The sequence below is a fragment of the Suncus etruscus genome, chromosome 13 (assembly GCF_024139225.1).
Source record: "Suncus etruscus isolate mSunEtr1 chromosome 13, mSunEtr1.pri.cur, whole genome shotgun sequence".
Taxonomy (NCBI): domain Eukaryota; kingdom Metazoa; phylum Chordata; class Mammalia; order Eulipotyphla; family Soricidae; genus Suncus; species Suncus etruscus.
The window spans coordinates 28,000,761-28,019,510 of NC_064860.1; the positions used below are offsets into that span (position 1 = coordinate 28,000,761).

Sequence of the window (18,750 nt, forward strand, 5' to 3'; positions counted from 1 at the left end):
TCCCACTATCGTTGTCTTGGTAGATTGTGCAGTTATTTATTTAGCTGTGCTCACCACTCTGTGGTAAGCTTCATATCACAGGCTGGTCCTTCAAGCTCGCATTTCTATTGTCTCTGGGCATTATGACTATACTGTCTTTATAAAAAAAAAATTTTTTTTTGTTTTTGGGGCCACACCAGCTGTGCTCAGAGGTTACTCCTGACTGTACACAGAAATCTCTTCTGGAAGACACGGGGGACCATATGGGATGCCAGTTGTGGAACCCAGGTCAGTCCTGGGTCCTCAGCATGCAAGGCAAACACCCTACCACTATGCTATTGCTTCAGCCCCTATACTATACTGTCCTTTAATTTTCTTAAATCTCACAGATGAATATGACCATTCTGTGTCTATCTCTCTCCCTCTGAATCATTTTACTCAACTTAATAGTCTTCATGTTCATTCATTTATAGTCAACTTTCATGACTTCTTTTTCCTAACAGCTGCATAGTATTCCATGTATCACAATTTCTTTTGCCACTCATCTATTGTTGGGAACCTGGTTTGTTTCCAGATTCTAGCTATTGTAAATAGTATTACAATAAACATAGGAGTACAGAGGGCATTTTTGTACTGTGCATAGTTTTATGTTCCTAGGATATAATCCTAGAAGTATGGATCATATGGGAACTCAGTTTCCAAGTTTTTGAGGAATATCTATATTGTTTTCTAGAAAGGTTGCATTCCCACCAGCAGTGAATAGAGTTCCTTTTTTTTTTTTTTTTTTTTTTTGGTTTTTGGGCCACACCCTGTGACGCTCAGGGGTTACTCCTGGCTATGCGCTCAGAAGTTGCTCCTGGCTTCTTGGGGGACCATATGGGACGCCGGGGGATCGAACCGCGGTCCGTCCTAGGCTAGCGCAGGCAAGGCAGGCACCTTACCTCCAGCGCCACCACCCGGCCCCCCTTTTTTTTTATTTTTTTAATTTTGGTTTTTGGGTCACAACCAGCGATACTCAGGGGTTACTCTTGGCTTTGTGCTCAGAAATCACTCCTGGCAGGTTTGAGGGACCATATGGGATGCCAAAATTTGAACCATTGTCAATCCTAGGTGAGCTGCGTGCAAGGCAAATGCCCTACCAGAAGTGCTATCTCTCCGGCCCTGAGAGTTCCTTTTTTTTTTTTTTTTTTTTTTACTGGTTTGGTTACTTTCTTTCTTTTTTTTTTAATCTTTATTTAAACACCGTGAGAGAGTTCCTTTTTCACCACATCCATGCTATCACTGGTTGTTCTTGTTCTTTGTGCTGTGTGCTAGTCTCTGTGGTGTGAGATGATGCTTTATTGTTGTTTTGATTTGCATCAGATATTTTTCATGTGCAGCATTTTTTCATGTTCCTCTTGGCCATTGGTATTTCTTCTTTGAGGAAATGTCTGTTCATTTCTTCTCCCCATTTTTTATGGGAATAGATGTTTTTTCCTTGTTAAGTTCTGTCAATACGTTGTATATCTTAGATATTTTCTCCTTATCTGATGAGTATTGAGTGGATACTTTCTCCTATTCTGTGAGTTACCTTTGTATTCTACTCTCTGTTTCCTTTGAAGTGCAGTAGCTTCTCAGTTTAATATAGTCCCATTTGTTTACTTCTGTTTCCACTTGTTTGGACAGTGATGTTTCCTCCTTGAAGATGCCTTTAGTTTCAGTGTCATAGAGTGTTTATGCTTACAGTTTCTTCTATATACATTACAGCTTCAGGTCTGATATTAAGGTCTTTAATCCATTTTGATTTGACCTTTGTGCATGCCATTAGAGAGAGGTCTGAGTTTGCTTTTTTTGCATGAGCTAGCCAGTTGTCCCAACTCCACTTTTTTTGTTTGCTTGTTTGTTTGATTTTTGGGTCACACCCAGAGGCAATCAGAGGTTACTTCTGGCTATGCTCTCAGAAATCCCTCCTGGCAATTTCAGGGGACCATATGGATGCCAGGATTTGAACCACCATCTGTCCTGGGTTGGCTGTGTAAGGTAAATGCCCCACAGCTGTGCTATCTCTCTGGCCCTAACCAATACCACTTGTTGACGAAGCATTCCTTGCTCCATTTTGCATTTTTAGCCCCTTTATCAAAGATTAATTGATCATATGTTTGGCGGTCATTCTCTGTATACTCAAGTCTTGATCTGTGGGTTTGTCTTTATTCCAATGCTATGTAATTTTAATGACTATTGCTTTGTTGTACAATTCAAAGTTGTGGAAAGTGATACCTCCCATCTTTTTTCTCAGGGTTGCATTAGCTATTTGTGGGTGTTTATTGTTCCAAATGAATTTAAGGAGTATTTTATCCCCTTCTTTGAAGAATGTCATAGTTATCATAGAGGGATTGCATTAAATCTGTATAATGCTTTGGGGATTATTGCCATTTTAATGGTGTTAATTCTCCCAATCCATGAGCAGGGTATATGTCTCCATTTCCTTGAGTCTTCTTTTTTTTTTTAACTTTATTTTGTTATTGATTGATTGATTGATTGATTCGTTTGGGGGCCACACCCAGTGGCATTCAGGAATTACTACAGGCTGTGCACTCAGAAATTATCCTGGCAGGTTGTGGGACCACATGGGATGCCGGGAATCAAATTGGGCCCCTCTCGAGTTGATCACATGCAAGGGAAATGCCCTACTGCCGTACTATCTCTTCAGTCCCTCCTTGTATCTTCTTTTATTTCTTGAAGCAGTGTTTTGTAGTTTTCTTTGCATAAATCCTTCACCACTTTAGTGAATTTGACTCCAAGGTATTTGAATTTCTGTGGTACTATTGTGAATGGGATTTAAAAAAATCTATTTCTTCTCTATCATTTTTTATGTATAAGAAGGTCATTGATTTTTATGTGCTAATTTTGTAGCCTGCCACTTTTCTTTATGAATTTATTGCTTCTAGAAGTTTGTTGGTATAGTCTTTAGGGTTTCCTAAAGATAATATCATGCCAGCTGCAAACAGTGAGAGCTTGACTTCTTCCTATCCTATCTGAATGTCCTTGCTATCTTTTTTTTTTTTTTTTGCCTAATTGCAATGATAAGTACTTCCAGTACTATTTTGAATAGAAGTGGTGAGAGGGGCAACCTTGTCTTGTGCCAGATTTTAGAGGCAAGGCTTTCAGTTCTTCTCCATTTAGTATAATATTTGCCATGAGTTTGTGGTAAATGGCCTTGACTATGTTGAAAAAAGTTATTTCCATTCCAATCTTGTTGAGATATTTTATCACAAATGGGTGTTTGATCACATCAAATGTTTTCTCTGCATCCATTGATATGATCGTGTGATTTTTATTTTTCCTTTTGTTGATATGGTATATTAGATTAATTGACTTGCATATGTTAAACCAGCCTTGTATCTCTGGGATGAATCTTATTTGTTCACAGTGTATAATCTTCTTGATGAGGTGTTGGTTCCTATTTGCTAGGATTTTGTTGAGGGTCTTTGCATCTGTGTTCATCAGGGATATTGTTCTGTAGTTCTCTTTCTATGGCATCTCTGTCTTGTTTTCTTATCAGGGTGATGTTGGCTTCATAAAAACTATTTGGGTGTGTTACTGTTTCTTCACTTTTCTGGAAGAGCCTGAAAAGGATTGGTAGGTCCTCTTAAAAGGTTTGAAAGAAATAGTGAAGTAGGATGAGACAGAGATGTCCATCTGGAAGTGAAAAATAGATATTTTTAATATATCAAATACATACATAATAGGCTATATCTCATATCATTTATATGCTAATATATGATGTATATTCTGTAACTATATCCTAGGTTCTGGTCACTCACTGCTTGAAACTCAATTAAGACAAGAGTTGGTTGAGATAAACAGGTTTTTTGCTGGTGTTAGTGACCCCAGAGATGCTCAATTTGTCAACCAAACCCAATGAAACTGCCTTTTGGCAAAAGCTTTAAAACAATGATTTCTACCTCCAGAATCTGCATGACAGCTCTGGTGATTGTTTTTCCCCATTCATCCCAGACTTATTCTGGGCTTCACCTTGAATACATGATGCATGAAAAATGCCTTTTTGTACTAAAAAGACAGACAAGATTAAGGCTAAAGTAGTTATAAGTATATGATATGTGTGTTTGTGTAGAATAATATGGAATTTATAATGCCTACTCACTTAGGACTATACTTGGGACTAATGTGTATAAATGCAGTTAATTGATGTTACATATCTAAAGACTTACAGAACTAGGACTTTAACCCCAGAGTGACAATAACCTCATTTCTCTGAAAGAAAACCCTGAAGTGGCTATTAAAGAGACCACCTTGCAGAGTACCTTCTTCTTCCTCCTCCTCTTCTTCCTCCTTCTCTTCTTCCTCCTCCTCTTCTTCCTTTTTTCTTTCTTCTCCTCCTTTTCTTCCTTCTTCTCTTCCTTCTCCTCTTCTTCCTTCTTCTTTTCCTCCTCCTCTTATTCCTTCTTCTCTTCCTCATCCTCCTTTCCCTCCTTTTTCTTTTGCTCCTCCATCTTCTTCATGATACATTAATTCACACAAGTCTGCTGGTGCAATGTAAGTGCCTTAACCCTGTACTATCTCTTCAGCACTGTATTTTTTGTGTATTCCCCCACTTTTTGGGTTTTGGGGCAACACTCAGTGGTGCTTAGGGATTACTACAGGTTCTGAGTTCAGGAGTTATTCCTGGCAATGCTTGAGGACCATATGTAATGTCAGGGATGAACCTCGGTACTCTGGGTGTGAAACAAAGTCCCTATCTGTTGTGCTATTGCCCTGGCCTCTGTTTAGTTCTTTTTAATTCCTAAGAAATCTTTTTATAAATTCTGTATGGTTTAGGTAACATGTTTACAATAGTGTCAATGTTCATGTTTTTGATGTACAAAATTACCTTAACACACCAATGTCAAACCACTATCCCTAAGTTTCTTTGAATAAACCTCATCATTACTCCCCATTCTTCTCATCTCCCACCCCAATTTTTATTTTGTATTTGCTGTTCAAGACCTGAGCCTTGTGACTACACAATGCTATCGATTCCCTCATTTTGTTTCTCTGTCTACCATTTGTACTTTAACTCTGATTTACTTTGCTCAGCAGAATATCCTACAGCTATTTTCAAGAAAAGGAAAGTGAAAGTTTGGGGCACCAATCTGTTGCGTGTGGTGGGCTGGACAGAGAGTATGGGTGGAGCTGTGGTTAGCAGTGCTGATCCTTGCACTAAAATTCTTTGGTCATATATTAGAACCCATATACCTAAGAATTTGGAGCCAAATTACAAGTTTCTTCAAGCTGAAGCAATTTGGAGGTCACAAGCTAGAAGTCAGCAAGGAGTAATCAAGCCCTTCTGAGTGAGCTTCCTCTGGCAGGATGGTAAGGCAACTCAAGGGATGGATTGGGTGTGACCCTCATGGCAAAGAGGGGGCAACAGGACTTCCTGTTGACCACCAGGATCTCTGGACTCCTGCAGAGACCCCAGGTGCTCAAAACCCTTTAGTTGGAAGGCTTTTAGCACAAGACCTTCTTTTGGATTTGTAGAGAAACCTCATTTCTAAGGGTGGGGAAGTTCTCTGCTATTATCTCCCTCTCTACTTGTTCTTCCTCTTTTCTATTTTCTTCCCCTTTCTTAAATTCTTATAATTAGGAGATTATTTCTCCTGTCTTTTTCATTAAGCACCTTACATTTTCTTCCAGGATTTTGTCTCTCCTTTCTTTTTTGACTTCTTTATCCCAGCTGGCTTGTAAGCTGTCTTCAAGTTTGTTTATGCGATTCTCCACCAGTATAATTCTATTATGGCTTGCTAACATGCATTTTAGTTCCTTCTGTTCCATTTTATGGATTCTCTCCTCTTCTGAAAAGTTCTTCTTTGACTTGGTTGAATTGTTCATCTATGGATTTCTTAATATCACAGGTTAGTGACTCCTTCATTTCTATTGCTATTTTAGGTCCTCATCTATAAGGTTTAGGAGTTTGCATGGACTTGGAGATATGACAGGATTTCTTTCCATTTTCCCCACAGTAGATGTCTTTATTAACTTCCCTATTGAACTTTGCGTTTAGTGGTTTGGAGTGCTGGATTTTTCAGGCTGTTGAAAGACATGCTAGATTCAATTTGCCAGGAAGTCTATAATATAAATTGAGATGACTTCTAGCATGTCTGTGTGCTTTGGAATAATGAGGACTGATGGGAAGAAAGGAAGGATGCTGGGAAAGACCCAAAAAGACAGCCCCATATGCGTTTGGTAATAACCTGGCTGCTCCCAAAGGGCAGATGAACAATGATGGCACTGGAACCCAGAAGGAGCAACACCAAGTGACCTTCTATAGAGTAGAGGCCAAGCCATCTTTATTCATAAAGTTGTTGGTAAAATTTTAAATATTTAAAAAATTGTTGGTTCTTCAAATTTTAAAAAGTTCCTTTTTTGGGAAATAGTAGTCTTTTATTCATGATACTTGTTAAGAATGTTTTTTCTCAGCATATCATTTGTCTTATGGATTTGCTAAATGTGGCATTTATTTATTAATCATGTAAATGTTTTGTATTTTTATGTGATAAAATTCATCACATATTATCTTATTGTATCGGGCTTCCTTATAAAATTTAGGACCAAGTTTTATTTTTGAATTTTGTAAAATTTTTATTAGGATTAAATTACAGAACACTGATATCTTTGTGATATTTTAACAAAATCCAAAGAATGTTATTATATTCAAAAACATTTTTTTGTTTGTTTTTTTGGCCACACCTGGCAATGCTCAGGGGTTACTCCTGGCTGTCTGCTCAGAAATAGCTCCTGGCAGGCACGGGGGACCATATAAGACACCGGGATTCGAACCAACCACCGAACCAACCACCTTTGGTCTTGGATCGGCTGCTTGCAAGGCAAACGCGGCTGCGCTATCTTTCCAAGCCCTATTCAAATTTTTTAAAGTGTCCTTAAGATAGTTTATAATTTCTTTCCTAAAGAATTCCTTGTTGATTTTGTTTCTTTTATTCTTGTTCTTATTATTACGAGATTTTATCATTCACTAATCTCATAGTGATTTGTTTAATTTATTTTATTTTTTTTTATAAAATCTTTAAGTACCATGATTACAAGCATGATTGTAGTTGGGTTTCAGTCATAAAAAGAACACTCCCCTTCACCAGTGCAATATTCCCATCACCAATGCCCCTCCCATTTGTAACTCCTGTCTGTATTTGTGACAGACATTCTATTTCTCTCTTTCATTAAGATTGTCATGATAGTTGTTAGTGTAGTTATTTCCCTAACTGCACTCACCACTCTTTGTGGTGAGCTTCTTATTGTGAGCTGGTCCTTCCGACCCTCTTTTCTATTGTCTCTGGGCATTATTACAATAATGTCTTTAATTTTTCTTAAAGCCCATAGATAAGTAAGACTATTCTGTTTCTATCTCTCTTCCTCTGACTTATTTTACTCAGCATAATAGATTTTATGTACACTCACATATAGAAAATCATTCATGACTTCATCTCTCCTGATGGCTGCATAATATTACATTGTATATATGTACCACAGTTTCTTTATCCATTCATCTGTTGAAGGGCATCTTGGTTGTTTCCAGAGTCTGGCTATTGTAAACAAAGGTGCAGTGTGGGCTGGAGCGGTGGTGTGGAGCAGTAAGGGGTTTGCCTTGCCGGCACTAGCCTAGGACGGACCACAGTTCAATCCCCCACCATCCCATATGATCCCCCAAGCCAAGAGCAATTTCTGAGCGCATAGGCAGGAGTAACTCCTGATTGTCACCAGGTATGGCCCAAAACAAACAAACAAACAAACAAAAAATAGCTTTGCAATGAATATAGGTGTGAGTAAAGGGGTTAATGTTTTGACTTATCCTTCATTTAAAAATTGAGGTAATATATCTAAATAATGAATAATTTGTTAGTGTGCGATTTGCAAGTTTGATAAGTATATATGTAATTGTGTAATGTCTATAGTATGTAAAAGACATAAAAGAGTTTCACAACTCCTCCACATTTGCCTGCCAGTCCCTTTAGAATCAACCTCTTCCCTTGAGGTGAGTCCCGAGAGTTCTAAAACATCATGTAAGTGGGACCATAGAACACAGTCTTGCCTCTCACTCAGATATAAAAATCCATTCTAGGGACCGGAGAGGTGGTGCTAGAGGTACGGTGTCTGCCTTACCCACACTAGCCTAGGACAGACCGAGGTTGGATTCCCCTGGCATCCCATATGGTCCCCCCAAGCCAGGAGTGATTTCTGAGCACATACCCAGGAGTAACCTCTGAGCGTCAATGGGTGTGGCCCAAAAAACAAACAAAAATTAATTCTTATAGTCACAGGAATCTTTTATTGCTTTATTTTTATTTCATTGTGATTGAACACTTTTTTTTTTTTAGCATTAGTTGAATCCTTTCTGTTTTGGTTTTTCGGGCCACACCCGTTTGATGCTCAGGGGTTACTCCTGGCTAAGCACTCAGAAATTGCCCCTGACTTGGGGGGACCATATGGAACTCCGGGGGATTGAACCGTGGTCCTTCCTTGGCTAGCACTTGCAAGGCAGACACCTTACCTCTAGTGCCACCTTGCCGGCCTCTAGTTGAATTCTTTTACATTTTTATATCAAGATCTACTTTCTGGGTATATATGATCTAGGTAAATTACTATTTACTGAGAATAGTTTTACTTTGTACTTTATGCTTTATTTTATCCTATACTTATTTGGTAGTATGATGTTCCATTTCCTCAATGTTACACCCAGTAGAGCTCAGGAGTGACTCCTGGCTCTGAGATCAGACGTCAACCCTGGCAGGCTCTGGAGACCATAATGCCAGGATTCCATCGGGGTCCGTCCTGTATTGGCAGCTTGCAAGACAAATGCCTCACCACTGTGGGCTGTGCTATTGCTCTAGTCTCCTCCTCGACATTTTATAGTTAGTTTCTACCTTCATGTTTTTGTGGTTTGATATGATACTTAACATAATCTCTATTTCTGTGACTTAATAGACACTCAAATCCCCCACACACACATATACACACACCCATATACACACACTCCATACCCTGGAGAATATTTCACATACATGGGAGAAGACTGTTCATTCAGATATTTGGGAATAGACAGTCATCATGCACTTGCCTGTTTGTCCCAAGGTTAGGGATCTTATTATTTTATTTAATTTTTTATTTAACTTAATGGTTACAAGGTTGTTCATAATACAGTTTTTTTCCACAAATTAAAACTATTCATGATTAAATACAGTCTTACAATGTACAACAACCTTCACCAGTATACTAATTTACCTCTCGCTCTCCCTGATGCCCTCTCCCCTTCCTGTCTCTGGGGCATTCATTTTATTCCTTTTTTAGATTAATATCGCTTTTTAAACACCTTGGTTAAAAATATGATTGTAGTTGGGTTTCAGAATAAAAATTAGAATGAAAAAAGGGGGATTGAGGAGCTGAGTCCAGTAGCAAGAAATAGCCCACATTGAGGGGCCTGGGAGAAAGAGGGCCGCATGGATTGCATCAGCAGGAGTGATGGTTGCAGTTTCTTGTTGGGGAGAGAGATGAGGGGTTGAGACTATGTCCTTTTGCTTTGAGAGCTGGGTGGCAACTTTCTGGGGCAGGTGAGAGTCCCAATTCCTAAGGAATTATGAACTCAGGGTAAAGAGGGTTAAATAGGAAGAGATAACAGATCAGGACTGTGGGTTGAGAGGATAAAAGGAGTTCTGAATGAGGGGGAGGAAGGATAATATATTACAGGGGCTGTATACAATATAGGCATGGGTTGTTTACAACATAGATGAGGCAAACAGAGGAGTTCACTGCATAACAGTTTTTTTAAGAGAATGATTTTTTCTGTTGTGTGATCTACTATGTCCCTTTAAATATAAAGTTATGATTTATATTTCTATAAAATTATATAATTATATGTCACATAATATAACTATCAATTATATACATTATATAACTTAGATATAATTCTATATGCCCCTTTAAATTATAAAATACTGTAATTAATTGTCAAACAACAAATTAGGGATAGGTTCTTATTTGGGTTCCTTCAGAGGACCTGAGATAAGATTCAAATGCAAATGACTTTAAGAAGGAAGTAAAGGACACTGATAAGCACTTTATCAATTTACTCAGCACTAGGTCCCTTGGAGGAAAATGCAAACTGAGTCCTATCTTAGAGGCAAGATTGTTGGTATAGTTTTACACCAACTCTTGTCAATCCCTGTGGATGGAAGGGTGACTTAATGTATATGTAAACCAGCAAGCAATTCAGGCTTTGGTATTATGGGAAGTATATATACAAGAATATACAATTGGAACTATGACTGGTTGCCCTTAAATAGCAAGCACCAGTGGATATGGATGGTCTGCTATGTTTGAATTTCAGGAGGAAAAAGTCAAATCTTAACTGCCATTCAGGTACTAATTACAAGTTCATGTGCAAACATTGTGACAATAAATTATCTGCCTTTGAATATTAGAACTTGAACTATGCAAAGTTTTTGACACCTTTAAAAGCATCATCAGATCACATTATACGGTAATACTTTTTATTGTTTCTCCACAGACAACAGGCCAAGTCAACTGGAAAGCTGAGATAGTCTCATCCCAAACCAAAGAAGGTTTAAAACTAGTGTTGATAACTGGAGATGTAACATGTTTTGCTGTAAGTGTTACCATTTAGTAACTTCTTCAAGGAGCAATGATATCAAAGAACTTACTTCTTGACTTAAGATAAAAGATTAAAGTAGCTCATTTGAGGATTTATGCTGGTCTCTTCTAACTATTCCCAATAATCTTCCACATGCATGACAAACTGGTGTGTGCAAATCCACCACTTTTCTCTAACCTATTTTGACCTATCTTCTTCTCTTTTTCCTATTATTTTCTGTTATTTCTATTTCTATGATTATTCTATTATCATTGTTAATGGGGAAGATGCAGATGCTTCATATTCTCTCACCCCTCACATGCACAACCTGTTGATCCTGACTAATCACTTTCTGAGACACAGCAGAAAGGGAAAGAGACAAGAATAAAGTCTAACTAATCAGTTTGGCTCCTGCCTATTCCTACCCTCCTGTTGCTTCTTTCCCCTTGGAGAACTGACAACCATTGATATTCTTTCCTGGCTCTACATCAGAGTTATCTGAGGAAGTGTTTTAAGAAACAAATGCCCAGATTTTTTCATTAGGGGTCTTGATTTTCATTGGTTCAGTCTGTGATCTTGGACTGGATGCCAGTAATTTCTGAATTGATTCCTAGGTGACTTATATGAAGCTAAGGGCTAAAAATTATCGACCTGAATGTTTTCAGAATTCTATAGATTGATAATTAGTTGCCTTGCATTCAAGATACTGGAATGAGAACTGTTATGAGAAACCTGGATACTAATGAATTATGAAGCATATATATGTATATTAAAGTCCTTAAACTTCTTTGTTATGTGATTTCAGGAGTTTGTCCTCAGATATATAAACTGAGAATTTGAATCTTTGGGGGCAGGAATTGGAGATGGGATTAGGGATTTGAGTCATACCTGGTAACACTTGAAGCTATTCCAGGATATTTGCTTGGGAGGTGCTGAGGGGACCATGTGGTGCTAGGATCAAACCTGTAGCACACAAAATTTGTGCTTAGCTCCTTGACTATCTTTGGTCAGAGAAGTTGATCTCATTCTTATAGATGATATCCAGATCATAAACTTATTTATAAAATTGAATTGTCATTCTTTAATTTTCTATAAGAACGAGAATTGCTTTGACAACAATAGTAGTTAACTTTGTAACTGTTTGATGCAGTTTCTTGATGAGTATAATCAGAGTAGAAAATAACTGAATGATATCAAAGTTACATTTTACATTAGGAATCGGCACCGTGTATTTGTTCCACAGGTCCACTCTAAAGTAGGTTCTGGTGGGAGTCTTTGCTATTCCTGACCACCCAGAGCTCTTAATCAGCATCTCCCTTATGCTTCTGCACCTGATCTTTTAAATTATTAATTTTTAAATTTATCGTTTGGTGGGAGGGTATCTCACAAACCAGAGTTTACTACTGACTTTGTGCTCTGGGCCTCTTCCTGGTTCTGTGCTCAGGGAGCACTCCTGAGTGAGCTAGGACATTTGCAGTGCCAGAGATCGGAGCAGGTGTGGCATGTGCAAGGAGAGTGACTTACCTTTGTTTTATATAGCTGGACATACTCATTGTAGTTTACCTTGCTTAATTAGTACTATAGTATCTTCATTTGAGATTGATGAGAAAGCCCCAGTCTTTGCTTTATGTAATTTATTGCTTACTAAGTTTTTGTGCTCCATCGACTTTGTGATCCTCTTTTTCATTTCCTTCTCTGAATTTTTTCTCTCTCCAATTAGTTTCAAGTCCCACCAAGTATCCTCTCACAATGTATCTTGTATATGCCTTTTCCTTGTCAATTCGGCAGTCAGCTCTTACTTCTGTGCCTTCACTTACTTCAGTGCTTCCTACTGCTTTAGTTCCTCTTTCTCCAATTTGTTTTCTACATTGCTGCTTGATACATATTTCAAAGGTAGAGTTTTGATAGGTACTTTCCACTGTTTAGAGGATAAAGTCCAAAATGTAAAAAAGTTTTTTTATTCTTTTCATTATCTGCTTCCAAATCTCTCCTCATCCCTGTGTCTTACTGTTGAAAGTCACTTACCTATAGCTCTATCCATATGTAGTTCTTTGGGTTTTCTTATATTTCCACCCAATACAATGTCTTATTACTTTATCTTTTCCTATCACTTGGGTAACAATTTTTTAAGAGTTGTTCCAAACTCCTACCCTTTGCTAAAACTTTTACCAACCAGTCCAGTATTGCTAACCTAAAAAGCACCTAGGGTTCACACTCTAGTTTGAGGGGGTCACACAGTTTTAAGGATAAAACGCAGGGTCCTGTACATGCCAGGCACTCTACCACTCAAGCCTTATATTTACCTCTTGATTCTGCCTGTTCTCTCTCTCTCTCTCTCTCTCTCTCTCTCTCTCTCTCTCTCTCATTTCTTTCTTTCTCTTTCTCTCTCTTTCTTTCTCTTTCTCTCTCTCTTTCTTTTTCCTTCCTTTTTTCCTTCCTTCCTTCCTTCCTTTCTTCCTTCCTTCCTTCCTTCCTTCTTTCCTTCCTTCCTTCCTTCCTTCCTTCCTTCCTTCCTTCTTTCCTTCCTTCCTTCCTTCCTTCCTTCCTTCCTTCCTTCTTTCCTTCCTTCCTTCCTTCCTTCCTTCCTTCTTTCCATCCTTCCTTCCTTCCTTCTTTCCTTCCTTCTTTCCTTCCTTCCTTCCTTCCTTCCTTCCTTCCTTCCTTCCTTCCTTCCTTCCTTCCTTCCTTCCTTCCTTCCTTCCTTCCTTCCTTCCTTCCTTCCTTCCTTCCTTCCTTCCTTCCTTCCTTCCTTCCTTCCTTCCTTCCTTCCTTCCTTCCTTTCTTTCTTTCTTTCTTTCCTTTCTTCTGTCCTGAATATACATAGCAATTAATATTTGTATATAGGATAGAGTTCCTTTTGATTAACATAGATTTAAATATTAATGTTATTTTACTTTTTAAAATGTCGTATTATTTCCTTAAATAGGAAACAATGAAGAATGTGAGATTATCTTGGAAATAAGGACAAATGGAACTGTATCTACTTATGATTTTTTCTTTTTTTTCTTTTTTGGGGGGCCACACCCAGCGGTGCTCAGGGGTTAATCCTGGCTGTCTGCTCAGAAATAGCTCCTGGCAGGCACGGGGGACCATATGGGACACCGGGATTCGAACCAACCACCTTTGGTCCTGGATCGGCTGCTTGCAAAGCAAACGCCGCTGTGCTATCTCTCCGGGTCCTATGATTTTTTTCTTTAAGATTTGATAGGCCCGGAGAGATAGCACAGCAGCGTTTGCCTTGCAAGCAGCCGATCCCAGACCAAAGGTGGTTGGTTCGAATCCCGGTGTCCCATATGGTCCCCCGTGCCTTCTAGAAGCTATTTCTGAGCAGACAGCCAGGAGTAACCCCTGAGCACAGGTGGGTGTGGCCCAAAAACCAAAAAAAAAAAAAAAAAAAAAAAAAAAGATTTGATCACTCGGGTCGGTGAGGTGGTGCTAGAGGTAAGGTGTCTGCCTTGCAAGCCAAGGAAGGACCGCGATCCCATATTGTCCCACCAAGCCAGGGGCAATTTCTGAGCTCTTAGCCAGGAGTAACCCCTGAACATCAAATGGGTGTGGCCCGAAAAAAAAAAAAACGAAACAATACAAAGGATTTGATCACTCATTTTATACCTTCAGGCTTCTTTTTAGGCCATGAATACCAATTATTTAGAATGAGAGAGAGAATTTAGATGAGATGTACAGGCAGAGACACTTTTTAACTTATAAAGAGTAGTGACTACTCAAATATATATTACCAGATTTACAAATTTGAATATGAAATTAAATAAATTGAATATAAAATATCAACCTCAGGGTAGTGCCTGAGGTCATATCTATAAAAAGATGGATCTCAGCATAAATTTCTATCTTCACTTCATGGGTCTTCTGTAGACCATTGGGGCTGGCAAAACCTCCCTTCAGATGAGATGAATTCACCCATTTTCTTCTAGATATGTTAATACATTAAAAATTATTCTCCCATATGGTCCCCCAAGCCAAGAGCGACTTCTGAGCGCATAGCCAGGAGAGTAACCCCTGAGCGTCAAACGGGTGTGGCCCAAAAACCAAAAAAAAACAAAAAAAAAATTATTCTCAATTTCTGACTGCATATGCATATGCATTTGACAGTGCTGTCTTAGTCTTTCTCAATCTTTCTGTATTTTATCTCAATCTGCTTTATTACCTTTTCCTTCTTGCTTCCTCTCTTCTTTCCTTATTCCCTCTGTATTCTTTTTCCCTTTTATTCTTTTCTGCTTCTGTCTCAACCTTTATATCTATTTTGTTTATTATTCATTTTCATTGTTTTGTTCTATTTATTACATTTTAGCTTGATATATTCCATTAATATCTGACTTTGAGATCATGTATGATGATGTTTAAGCACTAGCATCAAATAGTAATGAGGCTAGGGTCAGCAAATCAGTATGGCAGATAACAAATCTTGTGCATTAATTCATTTTACTTAAGAAGTCATTGATGCATAATAATTGTTGAATGTTTTTATTTTTAACATATTATTGTCTTTTCTTAAGACTAATGTCATTGTCAATACTGTCCCCCCAAATCTTCAACTTGGAGGAGGAACACTCTCTCAGTCACTTTTGCACAAAGGAGGGCCAATGCTTCAGAAAGAGTTAAATGCCACCAAGCAGGAAACACAGGAGAAATTAGGTAGCATCTTCATGACAAGTGGCTGTAATCTGGACTGCAAAGCTGTGCTTCATGTGGTGGCTCCAGAATGGAATTATGGAACAGATTCTTCTTTGCAGGTAGAGAAAGTCCTTAATTTACATTTCATTTGCAATGGTATCTTTCAGGCATGCTATAGAGCTGTCAGCACCCCTTTGACTTGTTACAACTACTATTAGTATCTAGGGTATAAAGCCCCAGACATGCCATTAAACATCCTTCAAACTGTATACTAGTCCCCTACAACAAAAAACATATCTGGCCCAGGCTGAAAACTCTAGCATGTTTGAATCCTGAATATTTGCTGAATATTTTGTAATTATTGAAATATTTATTACACTCTTTAGAGGAACACTAAAACTACCAATTATTGCAGAGCAATTGACTTTCAATTATAGTAACAATTATTGGGATTATCCATGAATGGTACCCGAAGATTAGTGTTATGTTTTATGTACTTCGGAAGAATTGTGATGGACCATACCTGGCAGTGTTCAGGGCCTACTTTTGGCTTTGTGCCCAGGGGTCAATCCTAGAGGTGCTTGCAGGATCATATGTAGCACAAGCTTGCATGCAAAACAAATGCCTTAACACTTGTTCTATATCTTGGTTCCTCATGTCTGAAGATTAGCGTAATAACTCTCAAATATAACAAAGAAAAGCATTTTGATATGTGGTCACGAATGAAGGGCCAATGTTCTTCTTTTGATAATCAGTTTTCACCTTTACATAGTTTAATTGTCCAACTTATTTTTTCAGAATAAAACAATACTTCCTTTTAGCATTTCTTTCTCTGGCTTCCTAGACCATAGCAAAGTCAATAGTAGCAAAGAGGAACAAGTTAGAGTTGCTGTAGCTACATATTATTTTCTGTTTTTCACTAGCTGAGCCCTGACTAATTTAAATTTACTTTGTCTATTTCAGATCATGGCAAATATAATTAAAACATGTCTGAGTTATATAGAACAAATTTCTTTCTCTTCAATCACATTTCCTATGATTGGAACAGGAGGATTAATGTTTCCCAAATTTACTTTTGCTAATCTAATCCTTTCAGAAGTGTTAAAATTTAGTAGTACTTTATGGCAAAAAACTTTACAAGAAGTTCACTTTGTGGTACTACCAGATGATGATCAAGGCCATCAGGTATTGTTATACATTTCTTTTTTTTTCATTCTGGCAAATAAACCAAGTACTCAATTATTTTTAGAGATCTAGAAATAACAATATTTTCTATTTCTATGCTAATAAGTGTTGATTGTTGTCAGGTTTTGTCATATCAATTCACCATTTTTGGTTCTTAATATAGCTCAAAAATCTTAGAATGTTCAACAAGAATTAAGAGAACAAATAACTTATTAGAAAAAGCATATAATTAATGGTATAAAGTATTATTTAATTATTGTATTTAGTATTTTGTGTGTGGTTATGGAGACCAAATCAAGAGCCTCACAAATGCAAAGGAAGCTCTCTATTACTGAGCTACAGATCTTGCCAAGAATATAATTTTGTTATGGACTAAATGAAAACTAAGTCACAGCTTTTGTTATATAGAAAAATACCTGAATAAGAAAGTCTCACAATTTTAGTTATTTGTATAGAAGAAAGTCAATCTAATCAAATCTTTAAAGGATCTATAACTAGATGTACCATTACTATAATTGTTGACAAGCAGTTAAAGTACATTTACCAAGTACTTACCAATATATTGCTCTTGCTAAGCACTCTCCCCCATATCAGTGCTATGGGACTCTGAGGCGAATTCCAGTGCTATTAACGTGGCAGGCTGGTTTGATGGTTAAATGCTTGGGCTAGTAATATAGTGATGTTCAACCTGGCTTTGTTTAGAAGACACTAAGTCACACCTACAGCTGTGGGGAACATGCTATGTTGGAGATTTAACTAAACCTTGTCACACAGGGTATATGCTCCAGACTTTGGAACTATTACCTGACCTTCTATTTTGTTTGATTGATTCTTTTGTTTTTCGGGATGCACCTGGTGGTGCTTAAGGAGACTCCTTTCTCTGTGCTCAGAGTTAACTCTTGGTGATGTTCAGTGATACAATGTCAAGGATCAAAACTGGACCTCTTATATGCCAAATATGCACTCTGATCTTTGAGTTATTTTAAAGGGTCCATTAAAATAGTTTTACCTTTAAAAAGTTCTATCAGTTTTATATAAACTGGGCTTAATTACAGTGAAAACACAAACAATATAGAAATACAAAGAAAAAAATCTAGGTTCAGATTGAATCTTTTTTTTTTGGGTTTTTTTTTTGGGGGGGGGTCACACCCGGCGGTGCTCAGGGGTTACTCCTGGCTGTCTGCTCAGAAATAGCTCCTGGCAGGCACGGGGGACCATATGGGACACCGGGATTCGAACCAACCACCTTTGGTCCTGGATCGGCTGCTTGCAAGGCAAATGCCGCTGTGCTATCTCTCCGGGCCCTCAGATTGAATCTTAATAACCAATTAAAGACTGAGTGTAGTAAACTCCAAATTTCAGTTTTATCATGTGCACAGTAATAACAACTTTTAGAAATGTGAAAATTAAGAGTGGATGGAGTTAAAGTGTTTAGCAAACTGAGGAAATCTCAAAACTTCTTACCTTTATTTATTTTCTGAGTTTAAAGACAATTGCTACGAAGTTGACATTTTAAGAGAATATAAGAAAACATTTTTTTATTTATTCATTTTGGTTTTGGGACTACACTCAAAGTACTCAGGACTTACTCCTGAGTAAATGCTCTGCATTTAGGAATTACTGTTGGCAGTGCTAAGAGGACCCTAAAGGATACTAGGAATCAAAATTTGTAGGCTGATGCAAGACCAACAGCCTATGTTGTAAAACTCTCTTGACTGGTAATTTTATTTTACAAGTCCTTAATTATATTCAGCATCTGAGATAAAGATGTGTTATTCAAAAATAATATAAACCATCACCAGTATTCATTGAGAAAACTTTTAGGCTGAACCACAACTATTTAACTAAAAAGTCTCTGAGGTAAGAGGCAATCTATTGAGAAATATTTGTTCTTAACTTATGATCAATGCTTCAAAAATTTATATTTTTACTGACTTTTGCTATAAAATTTCCATTTCTAGGCATTTTTAGATGAGTTTACTAAACGACCAAGTGAAATTTTTGATATTAAGATGAATATGCTAAACTCTGGAGATACTCAAGGTAGGTAAAGTTGTGCTGACCGAATTTTTTTTTATGTATTAACTCTTATGTGGTTGATGAAGTTTGTTAGAAAGAAAAGCAAACTCATACCAAGAATAACTCAGTGATGGAGCAGATGCTCTATTGTCACCCCCAATTTAATTATATTGTTGTAAATGCAATAATTGGTAATAAGGCCATGGTTTCTAACATGTGATGATAAAAGAAAGCTAAAATGTGTAAAGCATATTACATTTTGCTGATTATTTTTATAAATAGTGTTATTTACTTAGTAT

The 18,750-nt window shown here is 37.6% G+C and overlaps 2 protein-coding genes across 2 annotated transcripts in view; both read left to right on the forward strand.

Annotated features, from left to right (window-relative positions):
* Positions 1 to 18,750, forward strand: part of FAM162A (family with sequence similarity 162 member A) — a 497,431-nt gene that overhangs the window by 179,654 nt on the left and 299,027 nt on the right. The gene's annotated exons all lie outside the window — the stretch shown is intronic.
* The window catches only part of PARP15 (poly(ADP-ribose) polymerase family member 15), a 36,756-nt gene continuing 23,175 nt past the window's right edge, over positions 5,170 to 18,750 (forward strand). The window contains exons 1-5 of the mRNA XM_049785539.1: positions 5,170 to 5,331; positions 10,532 to 10,630; positions 15,130 to 15,366; positions 16,211 to 16,432; positions 18,394 to 18,475. Of these exons, the coding sequence (XP_049641496.1) occupies positions 5,329 to 5,331; positions 10,532 to 10,630; positions 15,130 to 15,366; positions 16,211 to 16,432; positions 18,394 to 18,475 (643 nt within the window). The 5' untranslated portion in view covers positions 5,170 to 5,328. The remainder of the gene's footprint in view (positions 5,332 to 10,531; positions 10,631 to 15,129; positions 15,367 to 16,210; positions 16,433 to 18,393; positions 18,476 to 18,750) is intronic.